Consider the following 27806-nt stretch of genomic DNA (forward strand, 5'->3'; position numbering starts at 1 on the left):
AAATAACAAAATCTTCTTCATCTCTGCCTTAAATGGGTGACGACATTCTATCTCCTGTCATTCATCTAAACTACAACATATAGAAACTCAACCTATTCAACCTCTTGTTATAAGAAAATCTTTCCACACCCAGAATCAACGTGGTGAACCTTCTCTGGTCTGCTCCCAAAGTCAGTATATCTTTCCTTAGAAAAGGGGAATGAGACTGTTTAAAATATTCAAGGTGTGGTGATCAGTGCCTTTTTAGGTTTAGCAAGTATTTTAAAATTCCACTCCCACTGAAATAAAGGCCAATTGTCTATTTGCTCTTCCTGTTACCTGCTGAATTTAGCTTTTAACTTCTTGTGATTTCTGCATGAAGGCACATAAATACTTCTGTGCTACAGCTTAATGCAGAGTTTCACCATTTAAATAATATTCATCTCTTCTATTCTTCCTGTCATAGCTCATGACTGCACATTTTCTAACGTTACATTCCATTTGTCTTGTTTTTGCTTATTCTCTCAATCTGTCTATTTTCTTCCGTAGACCCATTATGTCACCTCACCACTTGGCTTCCCATCTACTTTTGTGTCATCCTCAAACTTGGTGACAGTATATTCATTTCTGTCATCTAGGTCATTAAAGCATATTGCAAATAATTGTGATCCCAGTAGCACTCCACGAGTTACAGGTTGCCATTCGGAAAGTGCCCCTTTAACCTTCTATTAGTTAGTCAATTCTCTCTCCATGCTAATATACTACCTCAAACACCATGGACTCCTACCTTGTTAATTAGCTTTAACTTTATTGGTACATTATCAAATGCCTTTAGGAAATCTAAATATATAACATCTACTGGTTTCCCTTTACCTATTCTGCTTATTCCCTCCTCAAAGAACTATAATAGATGTGTTACTTGTGACTTCCCCTTCCCCTTCCCCACTGCTTCGTTTAATTAGGTATTACTAACTTCTATGTTTTGACATCCTTTATAACAGACTACCATTTTTCCAATAATGTGTTAAGTTAATTGGTCTATAGTTACCCATTTTTGTCTCTCTTCACTTTTGAATCATTGATAATTTTCCAATCCTAAGAGACTTTTCCTAAATCTAAGGATTCTTGGAAGATTTCTACCAATGTATCCATTGTCTCTGTAGATTATTTATTTTTGTTTCCCAGGATGCCTATCACATCCAGCCTATTAGCCATTAGCCTCATTAGTTTCCTTAATACATTTTTTGTCATGATATTTTTGCATTTATTTCCTCTCCCCTTCCCCAAGACCCTTGATTATTTAATATTTTTGGAATGATGTTAATATCCTCCTCAGTGAAGACAGATGGAAAGTATCTCTTCAATGCCTCTGCCATTTCCTTGGTCCCCATTATTACTTCTCCGGCCTCATTCTCTATGGGGTAGATGTCCACTTTCACCTTACTGTTCCTTTTTATACATTTCGAAGAAGCTCGTGTTGTTTAATTTTGTGAGTTTCTTTCCTTACAGTTTACTCTTTCCTTCGTAATTACTTTTCGTTCATCTTTTGTTGCCTATTAAAATTTTCCCAACCCTCTGGTTTACCACTAGTCTTTGCCACACTGTGTTTTTTCTTCCAATTTGATGCAATCCTTAGCTTCCTTGATTAGCCATGGTTGGCTTATACTTCTTCCTCACCGGGATATATCTTTGCAATGAGTCATGAACTATTTTCTTAAATGTCTGCCATTGTTGTTCAACCATCTTTCTCAGTCTACCCCACCTAACTCTGCATCCATCCCTATATAATTACCCTTATTTAAGTTTCAAGTTCTAATTTTAAGATCATGCCCTGTCCGTTTTCTACACCAGAGAAAACATATTCATTTCTAATTAATGTATTAAATTCTTTAATTATCTTAATCTTCTGTACTTGAAGGATGAGAAGCCGATGTAAAATTTGGTTTAAATGGTCAGTTGAATGTCATAGAGTCAGAGAGATGTACAGCATGGAAACAGACCCTTCAGTCCAACTCGTCCATGCCAACCATATAAACCAACCCAATCTAGTCTCATTTGCCTGCACTTGGCACATATCCCTCCAAACCCTTCCTATTCATTTACCCATCCAGATGCCTTTTAAATGTTGCAACGTACCAGCCTCCACCACTTCCTCTGGCAGCTCATTCCATACACACATCACACTTTGCGTGAAAATGTTGCCTCTTAGGTCCCTTTTACATCTTTCCCCTCTCATCCTAAACCTATGCCCTCTAATTCTGGACTACTCCACCCCAGGGAGAAGACTCTGTTTGTCCTATTCATGCCCTTCATGATTTTATAAACTCTATTAGGTCACTCCTCAGCCTTCGATGTTCCAGGGAAAACAACCCCAGCCTGTTCAGTCTCTCCCTATAGCTCAAATTTTCCAATGGCAACATCCTTGGAAATCTTTTCTGAACCCTTTCAAGTTTCACAACATCTTTCCAATAGGAAGGAGACCAGAACTGCATGCAATATTCCAACAGTGGCCTAACCAATGTCCTGTACAGCCGCAACATGACCTCCCAACTCCTGTACTCAATACTCTGACCAATAAAGGAAAGCATACCAAACGCCTTCTTCACTATCCTATCTACCTGCGACTCCACTTTCAAGGAGCTATGAACCTGCACTCCAAGGTCTCTTTGTTCAGCAACACTCCCTAGGTCCTTACCATTAAGTGTATAAGTTCTGCTAAGATTTGCTTTCCCAAAATGCAGCACCTCACATTTATCTGAATTAAACTCCATCCTCAGCCCATTGGACCATCTGATCAAGACCCTGTTGTAATCTGAGGTAACCTTCGTCTCTGTCCAGCACATCTCTAATTTTGGTGTCATCTGCAAACTTACTGACTATACCTCCTATGTTCGCATTCAAATCATTTATATAAATGATGAAAAGTAGTGGACCCAGCCTCGATCCTTGTGGCACTCCACTGGTCACCAGCCTCCCGTCTGGAAAACAACCCCCCACCACTACCCTCTGTCTTCTACCTTTGAGCCAGTTCTGTATCCAAATGGCTAGTTTCCCTGTATTACATGAGATCTAACCTTGCTAACCAATTTCCCATGGGGAACTTTGTCGAACGCCTTACTGAAATCCATAGAGATCACTTCCACCATTCTGCCATCATCAATCCTCTTCATTATTTCTTCAAAAAGAACTTAATCAAGTTTGTGAGACATGATTTCCCACATACAAAGCCATGTTGACTATCACGAATCAGTTCTTGCCTTTCCAAATACATGTAAATTTGGTCCCTCAGAATTCCCTCCAACAACTTGCCCACCACCGACATCAGGCTCACCGGTCTGTAGTTCGCTGGCTTTCCTTATCACCTTTCTTAAATAATAGTACCACGTTAACCAACTTCCAGTCTTCCAGCACCTCACCTGTGGCTATTGATGACACAAATATCTCAGCAAGGGGCCCAGCAATCACTTCCCTAGCTTACCACAGAATTCCAGAATGCACCTGATCAGGTCCTAGGGATTTATCCACTTTATTTATTTCCTCCTCTGTAATATGGACAATTTTCAACATGTAGGCGAAAGTGAGGACTGCAAATTTTGGAGATCAGAGTCCAGATTAAAGTGGTGCTGGAAAAGTACAGCTTGTCAGGCAGCATCCGAAGAGCAGGAAAATTGACATTTCGGGCATAAGTCCTTCACCAGGAATTCAACAAGTCATTATCTATTTCCACACATTCTATATCTTCCATGTCCTTCTCCACAGTAAACATTGATGCAAAATACTCATTTAGTATCTCCCCCATCTCCTGCAGCTCCACACAAAGGCCGCCATGTGATCTTTGAAGGGCTCTATTCTCTCCCTAGTTGCCCTTTTGTCCTTAATATATTTGTAAAAACCCTTTGGATTCTGTGTTGAGCTAAAGTGTGTAATTCCGGATACCAACATCTTGGCAGCTTCTCATTAAAACAGAAATTAGCTCAAATCAAGACAGAGCTGGTGTGCGTGACTGAGGAGAGAGAAGTTGTCCTTAACTCTTCTGAGTTGAAAAGTGTGGTGCTGGAAAAACACAGCAGGCCAGGCAGCATCCGAGGAGCAGGAGAATCGACGTTTTGGGCATAAGCCCTTCTTCAGGATTCCTGAAGAAGGGCTTATGCCCAAAACGTCGATTCTCCTGCTCCTCGGATGCTGCCTGGCCTGCTGTGTTTTCCAGCACCACACTTTTCAACTCTGGTCTCCCAGCATCTGCAGTCCTCACTTTCTCCTATTTAACTCTTCTGAGGTAAGAAGTACTTGCATCAAGAGGAATGCAAGGTATGAATTCCTTGCTTGAGGAAAGAATTTCATCATGTTCCTATAGACAATTATTTCCAGTTTAGTCACTTTAATGGTAGAATCTCAGATTGCATAAAGATCAGCCTAATAATGCAGACACTGATTCAAAGCTAAAGAATAACACTGGAGCAAGCGTTTAATTATCCAAATCCAAAAAACAAAGTGATTAAAGTTTTTGATATTTTTAGAGCACCCTGCAATGATTCCTTTATCAATTGATTGGGCAAGTCAAGATCTAAAACATTGACTGAATCTGAAATTAAATGTTTAGAGGGTATTTTGGTAACTGCTCACCATGTGGACTGCAATAGATCAAGGAGGCACATTTTTAATGGAAATTGAGGATGGGCAATGAGAAGCTGCCAAGATGTTGGTATCCGGAATTACACACTTTAGCTCAACACAGAATCCAAAGGGTTTTTACAAATATGTTAAGGACAAAAGGACAACTAGGGAGAGAATAGAGCCCCTCAAAGATCACATGGCGGCCTTTGTGTGGAGCTGCAGGAGATGGGGGAGATACCGTATTTCATGATCAAATGAAGAAAACTAAGCAGTTCGGACAAGAACTGCTGAATGTTGAAAGATATCCTTTGTGCAAATTCGTTCAACTACTAATCAGAGCTTGCACTAATGAATAAACCAGTTCATTCATTTATCGGACAGCATGGCCAGCTCTTATTTGTCAAACCTAATTGCTGTTGTCAATGTGGTGGTGAGTTGCTTTCTTGACACCGAGATCATGTGGCAATGGTATACCCAAAGTGGTGCTAAGTCGGAAAATCTAGATTTTGATTCAGCACTAATGAAGTCAGAATAGTGTGAAACTTGAAAATGTGATGGTTATTTCATACATTCTGCTCTATTCTTCCAACTAGTGCAGGACATGGTTTTGGGAAGTACTGCTTGAAGGGGCAATGATGAATTCCTGAGATGCATCTTGTAGATGATGCTATTCTGGGTGCACCATAAAGACTGTGCATAGTGGGGGTGGAGTGAATGTTTAAGATGGTTAAATGGGGTACTATTCAAGTGGGCTTCTTTGTCCAGGATGGTATTGAGCTACATTCTTTTAGCAAGTGATGATTATTCCATCAGAGTCCTTTGATTTGATTGATTTACTATCACATGTACCTAAGTACAGTGAAAAGCTTTGTTTATTAGCAGTACAGGCAAGGACATACAGGTCATAGGGTGAAAAAACTAGACAGAGGCATACAAGTTACATTGCACAGAGCATGCATTAGGTAAGATCAACTTTAGCAAGATCAACATATTCGAAGTTAGAGAATCCATTTATCAGTCTAATAATAACTGGGAAGAAGCTGTTCCTGCTAGTGTGTGAGTTCAAGCCTGATGGAAGAGGTTGTAGGAGATCATTATCAGGATATAATGGCTCTTTGATAATGTTGGCAGCCTTTCCACGGCAACAGGCTGTGTAAATGGAGTGCACGGATGGGAGGTTGACTTCTGTGATGTTCTGGGCTTGTAATTTGTAAACTCTGGCTCGACTTTGAGGATTCAAGAGGTGAGTTACTCACTGCAGAAGTCTCAGCCTTTGACCTGCTCTTGTATTTATATGGCTAGTCCAGTTAGTGGCGTCTGAAAATTAAAGTATGACCAATTTTGCAGTCATCAGAATGCTGCACAGATTGGAACAGGGTATCTACCCTGTGAATTGGTTATTATTACACGCATTTTACACTCATAAAACAGTCCGATCAATGTTATATTGATGCCCCAGAATGCCTGCTGAATGGTTCTAAATAATTTCAGTTACAGAATGAATATTTTTGGTGGATTATGCTTAAATTCATAATGTTGATGTGAAATTGAATAATTAATTATTTAGTCAATAGCTGCTTCTGCTTTTGGTTTCAACTGTAATAATTTATGGTCTATGAACAAAAACATCACACTGCAAATTCTTAGTTATGTTTGGTGGGAAGCTAGTGACTTTGAAAAGATACTACCGGACAAGTTTGTTTTGAACAACATACTGCTTACCATAATGCGATATTTACTCTTCAAACCAATAGCTGATTTTGTGTCAGATGCTTGCCACATCCCCTTGACTTTAAATAATGTTTGATGAATGTTTCAGTGACATTCTGAGCATATTTAAAGGAAAATTCAGAGCTCAAATAACTGGGTCTGCATTAACAACAACTTCTCAGAGATTGGTTAAAAATGGAAAGACAAAAAGAAATCATCAGAAATATGACAACTATCCTGAAAGTCCGAAGTCTTCTGTTGAAACAATGCCTTGCTGAATGTTTAGGAACTTTGATTCACACGGTGAGTTTTTCCACCGAATTTTAAAAGTATTTTAAGCTGAGATGTACTTTTTAAAAACTTGATCAAACCTTCACAACAGTCATGAAAATTATGTAACCACAATTATTAGTCATAAAATAAATGCCATAGCAGATTGATACATGGAGCAAAATGCAGCAGTAAACTTAAGTATGAAATCCATTTGAATTTTCCAAATGAATGTAGAAATGTATAATTTAAGTAGGTTTTATTCCTTCACTTTCACAATGCTCTAATATTAATTATGTCCATTCAAAATGTGTGATTATTTTATGCCTGCAACTGGGTTATTCCTCCAAAAGCTAAAATATGTTGTTAAGTAAAATTTTTACTGTATTTAAATATTTGTAATCTTTTTATACATTTCCAATACCAATACTGTTTCCATTAACCAAATTGGAATAGTTTAGATTAGATTACTTACTTACAGTGTGGAAACAGGCCCTTCGGCCCAACAAGTCCACACCGACCCTCCGCAGAGGGACCCACCCAGACCCATTCCCCTACATTTACCCCTTCACGTAACACTACGAGCAATTTAGCATGGCCAATTCACCTAACCTGCACATTTTGGACTGTGGGAGGAAACCCACACAGACGCGGGGAGAATGTGCAAACTCCACATAGACAGTTGCCCAAGGCAGGGATTGAACCTGGGTCTCTAGCGCTGTGAGGCAGCAGTGCTAACCACTGTGCCACCGTTAATAGTATGATTCATTGAATTAAGAGAAGGTAGAAATTACCATTCAAAGTGCAGGAAAATGTACACAGTTCCCAAAGCCAATTGATAGGAAATGCCCATTTGCAAGCTGAGCTAGACAGTAGCTGCCTTTCTCTCTTGCTGAGTTATAGTGCTCAGGCACAATGCTGTGTTGAATAATTGACAAAGCCATTGTAGTACAAGTACCCACTAAAGCTGTGATTTAAGCACTCTCATTAGTTGGGAATGCAATCTGTCAAGTTTTGTACAAAAATTAAACTAGAATTTGAGTGGATTACCATAACTCTGGCAGAATACGACTGTAGTACAACTCCCCTGCCCCTGTCCTCCCTGCCCCATGCCAACTGTCTGTAATACTTACCCGAGTATATCTTCAGGCATATCCGGGATGCAAATCAATCCAAAAAGACGGCAAATGATTAATTATCGTTATTTTTCTTTGCAGATGCTTAGCTGTGGAGGAGTAGCACAATTTACTCTCAGTTATGGCACACACAAAGAATTCTTGACTGTTACAATTGCTGGTGGATTTGCAGTAGCTCTGGGTATATTGGTAACTAGTAAAGTCTCAGGTACATAAATATTCATGAAAATTAAGGGAATCTCAGAACAGTATGCATGTAACTCTGAGTGGAACACTTCTCAAAAAGACAGCTATTATGAAACTATTGCTCGGAGAAAAATTTAGAATACTTTGAGTGAAAGCTACAGAGGCTTATCACTTTACTGAGCCAATAATCCTAAAACATAAAAAATTTTTGAGAGTTAGCGGCATTAAGCAACAATATTTCAAACATGATCAAAATGCAATGTAGTAAGTTAGAACATTTTACCACTTCTAAGCAAGTTCACATGAATGGGCAAAAGTCTTTTCTTCATCTCCAAAGATCAGACATGACTGGTCTATTCAAGACTGGTATCGGGTACTTCACTTTCAGAATCACAGATGAACCTGGCTCCACCACAATCTCAGACAGACCATAACCCCTCCGTCCATTGCGTGAAAAAATTTCTCCTCATGTTTTCATTGCTTCTTTTGCCAAATGCCTTATACCTACCTGTGCCCTCTCATTCTTGATTGATCCACCACGGTTGTTCCCTCTCTATCCTGTGCATATCCTTCATGATTACACCAAATCATCTCTTAACACTCTCTTCTCCAAAGAAAACAGCCTTAACTTCTCCAATCTATCAATGCAACTAAATTTTCTCATCTCTGGAATCATTGTTATGAATACAGTGAAACTACAGGGAGGTTATCCTAAGGTCTGTAGGCCTGACATTAAAATGAATGTGGTTGGTGTTTTTGCCCTTTATGAATCAATTTTACAGGTCTATCTCTGGCTGGTTTGTAACAATACAATTAAGGCAAGCTTTATGTTTTTATCGGATTCACATTAATTCTTGGAGGATATTCTGATATGACGATCTTATTTATAATTTTTGATTGCTAAAGCAGAACCTCCAGCAGAATTTTGGTGTGAATGAACCATCACCTTATGTGAATTTCTTGCAAAACTATGTTCAATTTTTTGTTAAGTCTATAAACTCATGTACCTTTGTGTAGCTTTGATAGAATAAAGAATGTAGAACAGTAAAGGACAAGAACAGGTGCTTCAGCCCATTGTGTCTGCGCTGAATGTACTAAACTAATCCTGTCTGTCCGTACATGGTCTGCATCCCTTTATTCCCTGCCTGTTTAATGTGTTTATATAAGGCTTATAAAAGGTTTCTATCATATCTGCATCTATTCCCTCCCTTGGCAGCCTATTCCAGGTACTTACCATCCTCTGTGTAAAAAACTTACGTCACACATCTCCTTTAAACTTTCCTCCTACCAACTTGAACCAAGACCTCTAGTGTTTGACATTTCCCAACCCTGGGAAAAATACCCTGATGATCCATCCTATTCATGCCTCTCATAATTTTATATATAATCTACCAGGTTATCCCACAGCCTCCAGTGCTTGAAAACAATCCAGGTTTGTCTAACCTCGCCTTATAGCTAATACACCCAATCTGAGAAACATCATGGTAAACCTCTTTTGCACCCTTTCTAAAGCCTCTACTCCAAAACTGCACATAATAATCCAAGTGTGGCCTCACCAAAGTTTTATACAGCTGCAACATGACTTGAAAAATGTTATACTCAATGCCTGATCGATGAAGGCAAACATGCCATATGCTTTCTTTACCACCTTATCCACTTGTGTTGTCACTTTAAGGGAGCTATGGACTTTCATCCCAAGATCTCTCTGTACATAAATGCTCCTAAGGGTCCTGCCATTTACCATATGCTTTCATTTTGAATTTGACCTCCCAAATGCATCACCTCACACTTGTCTGGTTTAAACTCCATCTGCCATTTTTCCATCAACTTTCGGACTGATCCATATCCTGCTGTACACTTTGACAATCTTCCTCACTATCCACAAATCCACCAATTTTTGTGTCCTCTGCAAACTTAGTAATCAGACCACCTTCATTTTCATTCAAATCATTTATACATATTACAAACAACAGGGCTCCCTGCACTGATCCTTGCGCAGCATATTCAGGTCAGAGACCTCCAGTCAGAAAAACACCCCTCCACAACTAACCTCTGATTTCTACAACCAAGCCAATTTTGTATCCAATTTGCCCTCTCACCGTGGATCCCATGTGACTTAATCTTCTGGACCAGACTACCATGAGGGATCTTGTCAAATGTTTTAGTAAAGTCCATGTGAACAGCATCTACTGCCCTGCTCTCATCAATCATCTTTATCACTTCCTCAATAAAATTTAATCAAGTTTATGAGACAAGACATCCCCTGCACAAAGCCAAGCTTACTATCCTTACTAAGTCCATTCTTTTCCAAATATGAGTAAATCCTACCTTTAAGAGCCTTCTCTAATAATTTCCCTATCACTGATGTAAAGCTCACCAGCCTATAGTTTCCAAGATTATCCCTGTTGACCTCCTTAATTAAAGGAACAACATCGGCTATTCTCCAGTCTTCTGGGATGTTACCTGTGGCTGAAGAAGATGTCCCGGCAATCTCCTTCCTTGCCTCCTTCTGTTTCCTGGGATAGATCCCATCATGCCTTGGCAGCTTATCTAACTTAATGTTTTTCACGACACCCAAAACCCTGTCCTTTTTAATATTGACATACCCAGAATATCGACATACCCCTCTATAATTTTACTACCCTTTGTCCTTGAGTGGACCCACCCTTCCCCTACTTACCCTCCTGCTCCTAATATATGTTTAAAATATCTTGATATGTTTGAGTTCTTTTTGATGTTTGATTTTGAGTTTCTCGAAAGCATTATTCATCTAAATAGTTAGGTTCTTCATTTACTTGTTGACTGAAAAAGTCTCATTTCCATGGCTTACTGTTGAGACCCCATTGCAGGCACCACCTGTCATACAGTCATGGAGATGTACAGCATGGAAACAGACTCTTTTGTCCATGCTGACCAGATATCCCAACCCAATCTAGTCCCACCTGCCAGCACCTGGTCCATATCCCTCCAAACCTTTCCTATTCATATACCCATCTAAATGCCTCTTAAATGTTGCAATTGTACCAGCCTCCACCAGTTCCTCTGGCAGCTCATTCCATACACATACCACCTTCTGCGTGAAACGGTTGCCCCTTAGGTCTCTTTTATATCTTTCCCTCTCATCCTAAACCTATGCCCTCTAGTTCTGGACTCCCCGACCCCAGGCCTGTCATTTAGGCAGTCTAATAGTATCTGTTGAATATTGGGTGAATCCAATTTGGTCATAAGTATATGTATTTCTTTGAATATTTCTCTAATAGCTGCTTGAAGTTGTTAGACTACCACATGATGGGTTATTTCTGAGGTTTGAAGTTTTTCTCTAAATGTGTCAAGTTCATGTTGATGTTTCCTACATATGATTGTAAAACTATGTCCCGCTAACTTAGGTGGAGTACCATCCAAGCAGCCTGAAGCTTCAATATCCATGAGACCTCTTTCATTCAATATTGAAGGTCAATTTCTCATACCATAATCTGAAACAACTCAGATATTGTGGTCACCTTACTGGCTTTAGAAATGTTTGAAATGTCATCTATATTCATTTGTCATTGAATTTGTACAAGGTTTACTTCAGATACTTGCTCTTTAATTAAAGTGTCTATATTTTGCACCAGTTTATTGTGTTACCCTGTGACATCAGCAGGTCCTTTAGCTTCACCTGAGCTGCCTGCTGTGTCCAAGAGTCCACTCATGTCGAATGTGTGCAGAAGCTGAGACTCCATCTTGCCTGGCTCATTATGCTTTTCAATGAGCTCTGGCTTTCATCACAGGAAGGAATTTCTTCTTCGAACTACAGACATTGTTGCTGTTCTTAAAACCACTTTACCTTCTTGATGCCTTCTTCAACAAAAAAAATCTCTGCTCTGAAGATACAGCAGAGATCCCATGAACAGTTTGGACATTATAACCACAGCATGAACTTGGACCTCTGACTCCACTAAATGAACAACATAAGAGATGGGTTCCCTACCTGTCCTGAAGGAACAGGTCAGGTTCTATAAATGCCTTCTTCTGACTGGTCACCTTCATCTTTGTTGCCTCTTCCTCACCATTTTCAGCTTCTCCTTTGAGAGAATGAAGGGTCTACATGATCTTCTTGTAATCCTATGGCTAGAGCATCAGCAATGATAGTGAATCCTGGTGCACAAAATCAACTTCAATGGTTTTGGAATCCTATAACTGAAGAATGTTGAAAATGACAGAAGTAGCTCCGCTTAATAAAGAAAGGTAATGATTGGAAATGTCATTTAAAATTTCTGTGATTTTGCCTCCATTGTATTAATGTATGGCATTATCTCTCCTCCCACACTGATTTTAATACATCCCAGGCCTACAGTTGAATGGGAGACAGGCTGAGGATATTTTGTCTCAACAATGGTGATGGTGTCCAAAAGGATAAATATGGATCATAGAATCCCTACAGTGCAGATGGAAGCCCATAGCCCTGTATTTCCCATGGGTATTCCACCTAGCCTACGCTTCCCTGGATGCTATAGGACAATTTAGCCAATCTGCCAAACTTTTCCCTTTCTATTGTCTGGTGCCTGGATGAGCTTTGACTTTGGTTGTTCTTTATTTTCTGCATTGCTGGGCTTCTCCAGTTGCCTCACTCCACCTCTGGGGGTCAGATGTCTGGGGCTGGTCTTGACCTTTACCTGTCTCACTGTACTTGTTGCTGGGCTTCTCTTCAGCTGGTCCCTGTCACTTCCACGAGTCTGGTCACTGCTGCTACCAAGTAATAAGATAAAGTGAGTGAATGCCAATAGGCTTTATTAACCATAACTATATGCAAGAGATTATAAGAGAGTCATAGAGTCATAGAGATGTACAGCACGAAAACAGACCCTTCGGTCCAACCCATGCCAACCAGATATCCCAACCCAATCTAGTCCCACCTGCCAGCACCCGGCCCATATCCCTCCAAACCCTTCCTATTCATATACCCATCCAAATGCCTCTTAAATGTTGCAATTGTACCAGCCTCCACCACTTCCTCTGGCAGTTCATTCCATACACGTACCATCCTCTGCGTGAAAAAGTTGCCCCTTTGGTCTCTTTTATATCTTTCCCCTCTCACCCTAAACCTATGCCCTCTAGTTCTGGACTCCACGACCCCAGGGAAAAGATTTTGTCTATTTATCCTATCCATGCCCCTCATAATTTTCTAAACCTCTATAAGGTCACCCCTCAGCCTCTGACGCTCCAGGGAAAACAGCCCCAGCCTGTTCAGCCTCTCCCTATAGCTCAAATCCTCCAACCCTGGCAACATCCTTCTAAATCTTTCCTGAAACCTATCAAGTTTCACAACATCTTTCCAATAGGAAGAAGACCAGAATTGCATGCAATATTCCAACAGTGGCCTAACCAATATCCTGTACAGCTGCAACATGACCTCCCAACTCCCGTACTCAATACTCTGACCAATAAAGGAAAGCATACCAAACGCCTTCTTCACTATTCTATCTACCTGCGACCCCACTTTCAAGGAGCTATGAACCTGCACTCCAAGGTCTCTTTGTTCAGCAACACTCACTAGGACCTTACCATTAAGTGTATAAGTCTGCTAAGATTTGCTTTCCCAAAATGCAGCTCCTTGCATTTATCTGAATTAAACTCCATCTGCCACTTCTCAGCCCATTGGCCCATCTGATCAAGATCCTGTTGTAATCTGAGGTAACCCTCTTCGCTGTCCACTACACCTCCAATTTTGGTGTCATCTGAAAACTTACTAACTGTACCTCTTATGCTCACATCCAAATAATTTATGTAAATGACAAAAAGTAGTGGACCCAGCACCGGTCCTTGTGGCACTCCACTGCTCACAGGCCTCCAGTCTGAAAAACAACCCTCCACCACTACCCTCTGTCTTCTACCTTTGAGCCAGTCCTGTATCCAAATGGCTAGTTCTCCCTGTATTCCATGAGATCTAACCTTGCTAATCAGTCTCCCATGGGGAACTTTGTCGAGCACCTTACTGAAGTCCATATAGATCACATCTATTGCTCTGCCCTCATCAATCTTCTTTGTTACTTCTTCAAAAAACTCAGTCAAGTTTGTGAGACATGATTTCCCATGATTTTAGGTGTTTAGGTAAGAGGGGTACATTAACAGAAATTGTGGAGAAACTCAGCAGGTCTGGCAGCATCATGGAGAGAAAACAGAGTTACTGGTTCAGGTCCAGTGACCCTTCTTCAGAACTGATTCAGATATCAGATTTCTGGCATCCATAGTTCTTTGTTTTTTATTTTAATTGAAGACATCTTTGGGAAAACCACAGACTCAGACGTCAGTTCCGTGTGCTATGATTTGCACGTTATACTCATGCTCAGTAGCTATTATTAGAATAAAGACATAATTAATCCTTTACTTCATATTGAAAACAAGAAGATGAAATGAGAGTGTGCACTTGGAGTATAATTCCAAATAAGGAAAGCAATTAGAAGACCATATCCAAGGAAGTGGATTGTAAGATATCAAAATTCTGGAATTACTTCCCTTGTGTCATTGTGGATCTACCTCCATCAAATGGACTACAAGAAGTTCAAGAAGGCAGATCACCACCTTCTCAAGGGGAACTAGGGATGGGCAATAAATGCAAGTCCAGCCAATGATGCCCACATCATGTGAATGGATAAAAAAAAATTAGGAACTGAGTAACAACAAAATTTTGTATTTATATAGTACCATTAACATGTTAGAAAAAGTGCTTTGAGGGAATTTATTTAGTTCATTCATGTGATGTCAGTGTCATTAGCAAGGACTGCATTGTGTTACGAATTCATAACCGTTATTTAGAAGCAGTGGTTTGGCCATTTTAAGGTAAAGTTTGAAACTGAACCATTATTACATTGCAATAATGGCTAGTTCAAAAAGTACTTATTGTATGTAAAATCCTTTCAGAAGACCTGAGACCACATCAGCACTGCCTAAATGCAAGTTTTATCATTCTTTCCATAAGACCATAAGACATAGGAGTGGAAGTAAGGCCATTCGGCCCATCGAGTCCACTCTGCCATTTAATCATGGCTGATGGGCATTTCAACTCCACTGGCCCCTAAAACAAAGCATCCAGGTAACTCTCCCCCTCCCGGATGTGCCGCAGTGTTTGAAGATCAGATTCCAGATCATCAACTCTGAGCCAGAGTTCTTCCAGCAACCAACACTTGCTGCAGATGTGGTCACTGCCATTCACAATGGGATCAGCCAGCTCCCACATCATACAGCGACAGCACATCACCTATCCAGCCATCTCTGCTTAGTTAATTACTTTATTACTTTGCATAGGTTTGAGTTAAAATACTTTCTGCAACCTCTCTGCTATAGTCTTTTTCTAAAAACCAATTAATAGATAAACCATAAAAAGTAAATTTGTAACCATTTACCGTTAAAGAAATAGAAAATCCTTACCTTAACAAACCAGAGTCCTATTTTTGGTTAGAGGAGGAGGGGTGGGGGATGGGGGGGGGGGGATTGTGGGGGGGAGTTGGGAGACGATATATTACTGGCAGTCTCCTGGTCGTCACTCCTGCTCTTCCTACTTATTAACTAGGTTTCTACAGAGATTTTACAGGAATGCCTAAAGTTTGAGCAGAAATGTAGGTCTTTAAAGAACAGGCTAAAAATAGAGAGAGGTCGAAAAGTTCAGGAAGGGAATTTCAAGGCTTAAGATCTGACAATAAAGTGTATGACTGTCGGTGGTGGGCAAAGGTAATCAGATGCAAAAGAGACTAGGTTTGGAAAGGGGCTGGAGAGAAACAGGTTACAGAGACAGAATAGTGTAACATCGTGGATGAATCTGGACACGAGAATCAGTGTTGAAGTTTGAGGTATTACTGGATTAGAAGCTGATGTAGTAACCAAGGATGGAATGTTGAGTGAAAAGGAGATAGTCAGCAGAGTCGTTGGTTAGTTGAAGTTTGCAAATAATTTGTAAATTTGAATACAGTACTTGTTCAGCAATAGATAATTTGCTTGACACTGTTCCCTAAATTTAAAGTGGGACAATTCCTTCTTGAGACAGTGTTCCACACAGTGCTGTAGACAAAAGACAGTATTTTCTTGCAAGTAAAGAAGAGTCATATTTACTAATGAAATAAATTTCTTATCGTTGTTCACACTTGTTTTATTTCTGATTCCTGGTACACATTCCAAAACTACATATGAGAAATAAATTCTTTTCATTCAATTCTTTTGCAGGTTACATCTTGGGTAGTTTTATCACTAGTTTTTAGCTAGCACTTAGCTATGGATTAGATAAATCGGGTGTGCCAACACATCTAACAAGCAAAGGTTTTCATAATCATTATAACTCAGTTTCTCTAGTTATCAAGAAATAAACAAGAAATATTTGTATATAAAATAAGCAATTTACTCTTTATAACTTTATATTATACTTTGCACAGGAGCTCACCTGAATCCTGCAGTGACCTTTGCTTTGTGCTTGCTTGCTTGTGAACCTTGGTTAAAATTTCCTTTATTCTTTTTGGCACAAACGTTTGGTGCCTTTCTTGGATCAGGAATAATGTTTGGTTTGTACTATGGTGAGTAATGATATAGAGCAATTTTCTATCATATCCTCAGAGAATGCTACAAATATTGACTCTGATGATGTCCTTTACATTCATTTACTATAATCTGAGAATATTTTTTCTGGAATTCATCTCTAAATTATGAACAGAGTCACACATTGAATTTATGTATTTAAACTTTGAGAATTGACTAAACAAATGAGTGTGTTGATAAATATGCATACTGAGATGCTGGGTTTTCACCCAGACAGGCAATTTCTTGTCACTATCAAACAACATGAACGTGTCGAGCTCCAACTTGGCAGCAGATATTCATAGATTTTATTACGTCCCCTACAGCCTCTGCTCCATTTTCCTGTCATACTGCTTTCTCTGGGCAAGTCATGTAGTCCTGTGGTCTCCAGTAATCACATACTCTAGCAAATTCAGAAACTCACCACAACAGCTCCAAAATTAAATATATATAGTTGCACATTACAGCCTTGGTTCAAACATGGACAAAACATTTGAATTCCAGAGGTAAGGTGAGAGGGACAGCCCTTGACATTCGATCAAGTGTGGTATCAAGGAACCATAGCAAGACTGGAGTCAATGGGTAGCAGGGGCAAACTCTCTGGTGGTTGGAGTCACACCTGACACATAAGAAGATTGTTCTGGTTGTCGGAGGTCAGATATCTCAGCTCCAGGGCATCTCTGCAGGAGTTCCACAGGGTGGGATTGTTGGCCCAACCATCTTCAACTGCTTCATAAGGTCAGAAGTGCAGATGTTCATTGATGATTTCCAACTCCTCAGATACTGAAGCAGTTCATGTTCGAATACAAAAAAATTTAGACAATATCCAAGCTTGGGCTAACAAATGGCATGTAACATTCGTGCCACACAAATGCCAGGTTATGACCATCACCAATAGAAGACAATCTAACCATTACCTGTTGACATTAAATGGTGTTACCATCACTGAATCCTACATTATCAACAACCTGGGGATTATCATTGACGCAACTGGATTCACCACAGTGGCTACCTAGAGCAGGTCAGAAGCAAATACCTCACCTCCTGACTTCCCAAAGCCTGTCCACTATTTACAAGGCACAAGTCAGGAGTGTGATGAAATACTGCCCATTTGCCTGGATGACTGCAGCCCCAACAACACTCCAGAAACTTAACACTAACCAGGAGAAAGCAGCCCACTTGATTGGCACTACATCCACAAATATCCACTCCCTTCACATGGATGCAGCAGTGTTTACTATCCACAGGTTGCACTGCAGAAGTTCACCAAAGATTCTCAGACAGCACTTTCCAAACCCACGACCACTCCTCAAAGGACAAAGGCAGCAGATACATGGGAACACTACACCTTCAATGTCCCGTCCAAGCCACCCACCATCCTCACTTGGAAGTATATTGCCTTTCCTTCACTGCCGCTGGGTTAAAATCCTGAAATTCTCTCTCTAATGGCATTGTAGGTCAACCCACAGCAAGCGGACTGCAATGGTTCAAGGAGATGGCTCACTACCATCTCAAGGACAACTAGGGATGGGCAGTAAATGCTGGCCCAGCCAGAAACACTCACATCTCATAAAAATGAAATTAAAATGACACATGTGCACTTTGTGGCAGAAATGTTTTTAAAAATGAGATTTTCTGCAAATTACGTGCCAGGCTCTTTTAAAAAAAAAGAGGGGCTGGGTTCTTCATGGAATTTAACACTTGTTATTTAATGAATAATGTCCAAATTCATTCCTGATGAAGGGATTATGCTTGAAATGTCAATTTTCCTTGCTCCTCGGATGCTGCCTGACCTGCTGCGCTTTTCCAGCACCACATTCTCGACTCTGATCTCCAGCATCTGCAGTGCTCACTTTCTCCTCCCTGTCCAAATTCATTACCTGGACTTTTGTTGTCCAATTGTGCTGTCCTGGCATTACACTGGCTGGATGGGTTGTGTTGTTGGGATTAGTGACTCCACAGCCTTCAGTATTCATTTGGAATATTGACATGGGTGGCATATACAAGAGGGTATATGGCAGCAAAAATCATTGCAAGTTATATGAGGCCTCTGTAGTGCAGAAGTGATATATTTGTGAAGGTGTTCTTACATTTTTGTGTCTTCTACTATCTTACCCTAGAATATTCCAGCTGTCGTATATTAGATCATTTTATGGGTGATTTCCAAATCTGTCATCATGACAATATATCTCAAATGATTACAGATGTGAATAGCTGATCAAGGTTGTACTGCACTGTTGTTCCCAATTGGCCCAGCGGGAAAGATGTTTGTGTATATTTACCAATTGTTTTGAAATGTAGTTTGGCTCCCATTGTAGGAAACTATGAAGACCCTTGACAGAAAGGATGAGGCAAATATGAAGGGGTGAGCCCTTGTCCAGCCTGTAACCGCCTGTTTTATTTGCATAACTTGAAATGCAAAATGGTCAACCCTCCAAGGCACCACTTATCTCCCATGCTCTCCTCATATTCTTGATGTCTTTAGCCTCCAGAAATCTATATAGATATATTCAGTGACTTGATCTCCACAGCCTTCAGTGGTAGAGAATTCCACAAAACGAATTTCTTTGGCGTCTAAGAGCAACTCTGTCCCATATGCACACCACTGTGCTGCCACCTCTGCTGGGTCCATCCAGGGATGGTGACGTTGATGTCTTGGACATTGTCTGTAAGGTATGACTCTGTGAGTATGGCTATATCAGGTTGTTGGTTGACTAGTCTGTAAGACAGCTCTAGTCCCCAGATATTTGTGGGGGAGGACTTTACAGGTTTGACAGGGTTGCTTCTGCTGCTGTCTTTTCTGGCACCTCTGTCAATGTCAGGTGGTCTATCCAGTTTCAGTTGATGCCACACTTAGTCAAATGCAACTTTGATATCAACTCTCACTTCAACTCTTTGAATTCATGTTTTGTCCATAAGACCATAAGACCATAAGACATAGGAGTGGAAGTAAGGCCATTCGGCCCATCGAGTCCACTCCACCATTCAATCATGGCTGATGCGCATTTCAGCTCCACTTGCCAGCATTCTCCCCGTAGCCCTTAATTCCTCTAGACAACAAGAACCTATCAATCTCGGCCTTGAAGACATTTAGCGTCCCGGCTTCCACTGCACTCCGTGGCAATGAATTCCACAGGCCCACCACTCTCTGGCTGAAGAAATGTCTCCGCATTTCTGTTCTGAAATGACCCCCTTTAATTCTAAGGCTGTGTCCATGGGTCCTAGTCTCCTCGCCTAACAGAAACAATTTTCTAGCATCCACCTTTTCAAAGCCATGTATTATTTTGTACGTCTCTATTAGATCTCCCCTTAATCTTCTAAACTCCAACGAATACAATCCCAGTATCCTCAGCCATTCCTCATATGCTAGACCTGTCATTCCAGGGATCATCCGTGTGAATCTCCGCTGGACACGTTCCAGTGCCAGTATGTCCTTCCTGAGGTGTGGGGACCAAAACTGGACACAGTACTCCAAATGGGGCCTAACCAGAGCTTTATAAAGTCTCAGTAGTACATCTCTGCTTTTATATTCCAACCCTCTTGAGATAAGAGGGTTTAAATTAAGGGGTTTTTAAACCAAGGCTGTAATGAGATCAGGAGCTGAGTGGCTCTGGCGGGACTCAAACTGAGCATCACTGAGCAGGTTATTGCTGGTCAGCAGCTGCTTAATAGCACTGTTAGTGATATCTTCCATCACTTTACTGACAATAAAGAATAGATTGATAGGGCCAATTTGGCTGGGTAGGATTTATCCTGCTTTTTGTGTACAGGACACACCTGCGTAATTTTTCAACCTCTTCAAAAGAATCTATTCTGAATGATCTTTTATCTATTAAAATTCACCCTCAGGATCTTCGATACTTTTGGTATCCTTCATTAGGTTACATATTGCTATTTTCTGTATTTACTTTCAAAGTAAAGTATTCGTTATCTTGTCAGGTTTGTGAGTAAAATTCAACCCAGGAGTGTAATATATATCTGTTTTGAGAAAACTACAAGTGACTATAAATCAAGAAAATAAATCTTAAAGTTATATTCATAACTATATCATTTGCAGATACATTGTGGCATTATGGCAATAAACAGCTAACAGTAATTGGAGCAAATTCTACTGCTGGAATATTTACAACTTATCCACATGAACATTTGAGCGCAGTCAATGGCATTTTTAATCAGGTAAGTAAGAAGAACTTCAATAGATTGCATACATTTGATGCAAAAGGGACTGTAAACTTGTCTTAAGCTGGATTTTCACTCTTAAGGCAGGACGTTTGAGTTAGAAAAAACCCCAGATTTATCCCCTGACATCCCCCCCGCTCCCCCACTCCGTGGAAACTACCATCTAGATTCAAAGATAAATTTTCAGAAACTAGCCTGCTTGTGCAGCAGTTGATGAGTCTGCAGCAGCTAAGTTCATTTTTGCCACAAGTTAAAGAATTCAAAATTGAATGGAAGAGTGAATATTTTACCCACATGTATGTACACACACACAGAGATGCACCCACTCTCTCACACACAAATTCACACAGAGTTTAATATGTTTTCAGAGTTTGCTAGCAGTCAAATGAAGTACAGAAGAAACCATTGAGTGAGGGAGGAAACAGGAAACCTGCACACCTGCACTTGCTGTTCCTGCACTTGCTGTTCCAAGAATCCTGTCTTTAATCCTGTACTCATCTTTCAAGTTTGACCTTCCAAAATGCATCACTTCACATTTATCCAGTTTGAACTTCATCTGCCACCTCTCAGCCCATCACTGCATCCTATCAATGTCATGCTGCAGCATACAACATTCCTCTATACTGTCAACGACACCTTCAACCTTTGTGTCGTCTGCAAGCTTGCTGACCCATCCTTCAATCTTCTCATCCAAGTCATTAATAAAAATTATAAACAGTAGAGGCCCAAGAACAGAGCCCTGTGGAACACCACTCACCACTGACTTCCAGGCAGAATACTTTCCTTCCACTACCACTCACTGTCTTCTGTCGACCAGCCAATTCTGTATCCAGACAGCTAAATTTCCCTGTATCCCATTCCTCCTGACCTTCTGAATGAGCCTACCATGGGGAACCTTATCAAATGCCTTGCTGAAGTCCATATACACCACATCTACCGCTCCACCCGCGTCAACTTGTCTAGTAACATCCGAGATTCACACGGATGATCCCTGGAATGGTCAGTCTAACATATGAGGAACGGCTGAGGATCTTGGGATTGTATTCATTGGAGTTTAGAAGATTAAGGGGAGACTTAATAGAGACGTACAAGATAATACATGGCTTGGAAAGGGTGGATGCTAGGAAATTGTTTCCGTTAGGTGAGGAGACTAGGACCCATGGACACAGCCTTAGAATTAGAGGGGGTAAATTCAGAACAGAAATGCGGAGACATTTCTTCAGCCAGGGAGTGGTGGGCCTGTGGAATTCATTGCCGCAGAGTGCAGTGGAGGCCGGGACGCTAAATGTCTTCAAGGCAGAGATTGATAGATTCTTGTTGTCTTGGGGAATTAAGGGCTACGGGGAGAATGCGGGTAAGTGGAGTTGAAATGCCCATCAGCCATGATTGAATGGTGGAGTGGACTCGATGGGCCGAATGGCCTTACTTCCACCCCTATGTCTTATGGTCTTATGGTCTTATCCTCAAAGAACTCAATAAGATTTGTGAGGCATGACCTGCTCCTCACAAAGCTGTGCTGACTGCATTTAATCAAGCCATGCTCTTCCAGATGGTCATAAATACTATCCCTCAGAATCCTTTCTAACACCTTGCAGATGACAGATGTGAGATTAACTGGTTTGTAATTGCTGGGGATTTCCCTATTTCCTTGCTTGAAGAGAGGAATTACATTTGTCTCCCTCCAGTCCTCCGGTACGACTCTGGTGGAGAGCGAGGATGCAAAGATCTTCGCAAGCAGCGAAGCAATCACATTTCTCATTTCCCAAAGCAGCCGAGGACAAATCTGGTCTCGCCCTGGCGACTTGTCAATCTTAATGTTTGTCAAAACTTTCAGCACATCAGCTTCCTCAATCTCTATCTATTCCAGCATGCTTACCTGCTCCTCAATGGTTTCATTCACTACAAGGCCCTTTTCTTTCGTAAAGACAGAAGCAAGAAATTCATTTATGGCTTCCCCTATCTCCTCAGACTCTATACACAAGTTTCCTATGCTATCCCTGATCGGCCCTACTCTTTCTTTGATCATTCTCTTATTCCTCACATATGTGTAAAATGCCTTTGGATTCTCCCTAATCCTTCCTGCCAAGCCTTTTTTGTGCCCCCTCCTGGCTCTCCTTAGACCATTTTTGAGCTCCTTCCTCACCTGCCTGTAATCCTCTAGAGCTGAGCAAGACTTTTGCTTCCTCCATCTTACGTAAGCTGCCTTCTTTCTTTTGACGAGAAGCTCCTCTCCTTTATCTTACCTCTTCTTGCCTGTCTCAGAGGAGCACATTTATGCATCACTCACAACAAATGTGCAGGTATCAGGTTTTGTTCAGATTTGCTTTAGAAACTCAGCAGAATTAATCACAATGTAGACATCTTCTAGGGTAGTAACTTAAGTAGAAATATGCTGTAGATTTGACATGCAAATTAACTACAGTAAAGTTCTGATGTTTAAATTTGGTTGATTTCTCTTTTTCTAAATACAGGCAATTGGGACTGCAGCACTTATACTTTGTATCCTTATCATTGTGGATCCATTGAACGATGCTATACCAACAGGACTAGAAGCTTTTACAATTGGCTTTGTGGTTTTGCTAATTGGCTGGTCAATGGGTTCCAATTCTCAGTACTCATTAAATCCTGCCAGAGATATTGGACCTCGTCTGTTTACTGCAATTGCTGGTTGGGGAACTGAAGCTTTCACGTATGTTTTGTTGTAATTTCTTATTAATTCCTTTTAAATTAGAGTGACTATATTTCAACTAGATTCATATTAACTATTAAAGCATAAATAAATTCTTTTATAAAATGGAATACTAACTATTGTAATGAGAGTAGTTAATGTACATCTTGATGACTGCTGCTGGTATCACACTGTGTATGTTAGCTGGACTCTATCACCATCCTCCTTTTAAGTTGAAATTTACAACACTTGCTTTCTCTAGTATGGAAGAAGAAAACCATTAAATATTCTAATAAAAGGCTTTAGTCCTAAGTAGTTTATTGCATGATTGCTATGAAGTACAAATTACATTGGTATGATAGATATTGGTAGTCTGTGAGGAAACCTAGATCAGGGGTCTGTCTCCTTCGAGATGCTGAGCTGGGTGAAACGGAATGCTGCCTTCACCAGTAACCAATCCAGATCATAAATTTATATAACATTTCCCCTCGAGATTTTTTCCATATAATTAATATTTATATATTGATGTATATAAATATGTTTACCACTGCCCTATAATATGCTAGATCTCTGACTTTACAATTTAGGTGATCTAGAAGTTTCATTATTCTTCTAGAATGCATCTCTTTGAACTTGAGAGATTGTTAGGTCTTTGACTTGAGGACTATTGACTTTGAATCTGTTTGGGACTCTATGAGATATCTCTCTCTCTCTCTCTCCATTGGACATCTTTATATCTTTTGGATATTCTTTTTTGAGTACGTTGTTCTTGCTGTACCAAGAAACTGGACCATTACCTTAACTGAAGGACCCTTAATCTCCTGAAATTCCTTTGCCGAGGAGCTGTTTTCTGCTGTCACAGGTAATTATCTCATAATATCATCTGGTGGACCCTTAATTTCATGAACGTCCTTTGTGGAAGACAATTGTTCTGTTGAAATCCTGAGCCAGGAAATTTCTTTTTAACAATATCCTAGAATTCTGAACCAGGCAATTTCTTCTTGACCATGTCTTGAATCTGCTCAGTCACGTTATTTGAGGATTGCTTCTTACTTAACACAATCTCCCTCCCTGATGATTCATCTTTTGAAAATGAACAAACCGAAATGTTCTTCTAATGTTGCCCCATCATCTGACTTCAAGTTTGAATGTGCCATGATAATTTATTTATCATGTTGTGTCAGAAAAGCCTCAGTTAACAATTCCTCAATTGGCTGTAAAGGTCATGTTGCTCTTTATCTTTCTTATAATTTACATCTTCTCATGAACTATGCTGACTTTTGCCATTTGATCTCTCTTCAATATTGACAGAAGTAGAAACATTAGAAATATTTCTGCCAACCCTATGTAGTCACAGATTTACATCCTGTTGACAGTATAAAACAATTCTCTTATGTCAACATTGGTAATCTGTGCAGAGGTTTTCTTCTTTTAGGGTTCTACCGTCAGCCTAGGAATCCAGACAACAACCTGGCATATAGGTCGGCACAGTGGCTTAGTGGTTAGCACTGCTGCCTCACAGCACCAGGGTCCCAGGTTTGATTCCAGCCTTGGGTGACTGTCTGTGTGGAGTTTGCACACTCTCCCTGTGTCTGACGGGGTTTCCTCTGGGTGCTCTGGTTTCCTCCCACAGTCCAAAGATGTGTAGGTCAGGTGAATTGGCTATGCTAAATTGCACATAGTGTTAGGTGCATTAGGCAGAGGGAAATGGGTCTGGGTGGGTTATTCTCTGGAGGGTTGGTGTGGACTGGTTGGGCCGAAGGGCCTGTTTCTACACTGTAGGTAATCTAATCTAGGTAATCTAATCTAATCTAATAACCATACTCTCAGAATTGTACCATGCATGACAACAACAACAACATTGTCATCCCTGGCTATGTCCTATCCTATCCCAGCTTCACCACAGGACCACCAGTGTTGGTGGCACAGTGGCACACAGTCAGGAGGGAGTTGTCCTGGGACTCCTCAACATTGATTAAGTACCAATTAAATCTGTTTACATCAAGTCGGAAATGGCCCAGGAAACCTCCGACTGATTGCTGCCAACTGCAGCCCTCTTTGCAGATAGATCAATACTCCAAGTTCAACGCCACTTCTGAAGAAACATTGAAGGTAACAAGAACACAGAATGTATTCTGCATTAGGGGCTTCAACATCCATCACCAACAGTGATCAGCAGCAACATTCCTGACCAATATGGCCAAGTTCTAAAGAACATAGCTGTTACACTAGGCCTGTGGTAGATACTGGGGGAGACAATAAGACCAAAAATTATGCTTAGACATCATTGGCAGAAATAAGCACCACACTATAATTGTGGAGACATATTCCTACATATTAAGAATTCTCTCCATCATGCTGTGCGGCATTATTGCCATGGTAATTGGGATAGTTTTTGAATAGATCTACCAACTCAAAACTGGGCATGCATGAGGTGCTATAGGCTATCAGTAACAGCAGAATTATATTCAACCAGAATCTGTTACCTCATGCCCAACATACCCCCTACTCGACCATTGAAATCAAATCAGGAGATCAACCTTAATTCACATCCTGTGTGCGGTTTTGGTGTCTTTATCTCAGGAAAGATATTATTGTCAGAGAAGAGTGTAATGATAGTTCACCAGTTTGTTCCCAGGCTAATGGGATTGTCATCTGAAGGGAGATTGGACAGATCAGGCCTGAATTATCTTGAGTTTCAAAGGATCAGATGCGATCTCATTGAAACCTGCAAAACACTTAAAGTGATAGACAGAGTAAAAGCAGAAAAGATGTTTCCCTGGCTAGGGTGTCTAAAATGTGGGGGCACAATTTAAAAGTAAGGAAGATCTCATTTAAATTGGGATGAAGAGAATATTTTATTACTTCGAGGGTCGTAAATCTTTGGCATTCTCTACCCCACAGTGCTATAGAAGCTCAGTCTTTCAGTATGTTTAAAGTAGAGATTGATGCATTTCTGATTACCAATGCCATAAGGTGTTATGGGGATAGGTTGGATAAAACACATTGAAGTGTTCAATCAGCTATGATCATATTAAATGCCACAGACAGTAGTGACTGATTTTGCTCAGTGTTAGTAGTTAGAGTTAGAAGGTGCTGGAGAAGTTACCTTGGTGAGTTGTTGCCGTGTGTTTTGTAGTTTGTACCTACTGAAACTGCATTGAGCTGATGCGAACATCTAGTGGAAGGTTGCAAATCGAATGATAATTATCTTGAATGGTGTTGAGCTTTTTCGAATTTTATTTTGAATGAACTCATCTAGGTAAATATTCTGTTTCATTTATGGCTTTTAAAAGTCATAGGCTGTAGGTGTCTCTGGTTAGGTCAGCTTTTGTTGCACATCCCTAAGTGCCCAGAGGGCAGTTGAGACTCAAACACATATGGGTCTGGAGTCAAATGTCAGCCAGACCAGGTAAGAGTGACAGTTTCCTTCCCTAGAGGAAATTAGTGACCAGATGGTTTCATAGTTGTCACTAGACATTTAATTCTAGATTTTTATGAATTTAAATTCCACATCTGCTGCAGTGGGATTTGAATCCAAGCCCCTGGAACATTACTTACGTTTCTGGATGGATAGTCTAATAATAATACCACCAAGGGTCATTCTGTTATAATATGTGTTAATCAATCTGAATTCACTGTAATGCGATTGATGAAATGGGGACGTTGTTTCTACAGTGTGAACTTTTAAAATGTGTGTTGGTTGGAATGCAATAAGGCAACATTTTAAGTGCTGTTTCTAAAGTGTGATTTTTCTATCACGTGGGGTTGCAAGAGGATGAAGAACTGACGGTAGGTCACCATCTTACCCCAGCTTGATCCTTGTAAATTATGGTGGTTGTCTACTGATGGGCCACTTGTCAAAGAGTTCTGCCTGCTCTTTTGTCACATTGTTGATATTCTAGAAATGGTTTGGACAATATAATGGCTGAAATGATTCTTTTTTAAATATGCTGCAGCCTCCTAATAACGATTCCTCATGTTGTTTTATTGATTGCCTGTTATCATGTCTCTTTATTTTTTACAGTGCTGGCAATTATTGGTTTTGGATCCCAGTTGCCAGTCCAATCATTGGTGCCATATTTGGTGTTCTCCTGTACAAGTTCATTGTTGGATTGCGTGCTGAAGCAAGAACCAGCTGCCCATCCAGTGCAGAACAAAATATAAAGTTAATGAACCAAAAACCAAAGAGGAGGCTCTGATGATTTGAAAACAACTGGATTAAAATTCTCTAAAGAATTTCTATTTTAAATGACCATCAGTATGTTCACCACCTCATCTACTAACCCAACACAATTTAATCCCTTTGAAAATGGCATTACTTCTCACATTTTCAAATACTTTCTATCATTTTATTATCTGTAAAATCAATTTTTCATTAATTTCTAATGCCAGATGATACATAAAAACGATGTGAGCTGATGTGTATTTTCATGATTTTTAATGTTTCCCAAACTTGTAGAACAATTGTAATCCTATTTGTATGTTTTGTATTGAATTAAATAAACTTGACTTCAAAGGGT

At 40.3% G+C, this 27806-nt stretch overlaps 1 protein-coding gene across 2 annotated transcripts; it reads left to right on the top strand.

Moving 5' to 3' along the window:
* Positions 1–5802: 5802 nt before the first annotated feature.
* On the top strand, positions 5803–27747 carry LOC140482565 (aquaporin-3-like). 2 transcript variants are annotated; one of them, XM_072580105.1, is made up of 6 exons: positions 5803–5836; positions 7791–7917; positions 16298–16435; positions 20494–20612; positions 23087–23304; positions 27311–27747. In XM_072580105.1, the coding sequence occupies exons 2-6, from the start codon at positions 7791–7793 to the stop codon at positions 27483–27485; spliced, it is 777 nt and encodes a 258-aa protein (XP_072436206.1). In that variant the 5' UTR covers positions 5803–5836; the 3' UTR covers positions 27486–27747. The 2 variants fall into 2 exon arrangements, with proteins under 2 accessions (XP_072436206.1, XP_072436198.1); XM_072580097.1 differs by lacking the exon at positions 5803–5836 and adding an exon at positions 6495–6606.
* Positions 27748–27806: the final 59 nt, after the last annotated feature.

Source organism: Chiloscyllium punctatum, chromosome 1 (genome assembly GCF_047496795.1).
Source record: "Chiloscyllium punctatum isolate Juve2018m chromosome 1, sChiPun1.3, whole genome shotgun sequence".
Lineage (NCBI taxonomy): Eukaryota > Metazoa > Chordata > Chondrichthyes > Orectolobiformes > Hemiscylliidae > Chiloscyllium > Chiloscyllium punctatum.

Bases quoted from the DNA above. Each gene is read 5' to 3' on its own strand.
- LOC140482565 (XM_072580097.1), top strand. From the start codon at position 6,499: ATGGAAAGACAAAAAGAAATCATCAGAAATATGACAACTATCCTGAAA. The intron at 16,436-20,493 runs GTGAGTAATGAT...TATCATTTGCAG, and splicing joins AATGTTTGGTTTGTACTATG to ATACATTGTGGCATTATGGC. The intron at 23,305-27,310 runs GTATGTTTTGTT...TATTTTTTACAG, and splicing joins TGGGGAACTGAAGCTTTCAC to TGCTGGCAATTATTGGTTTT.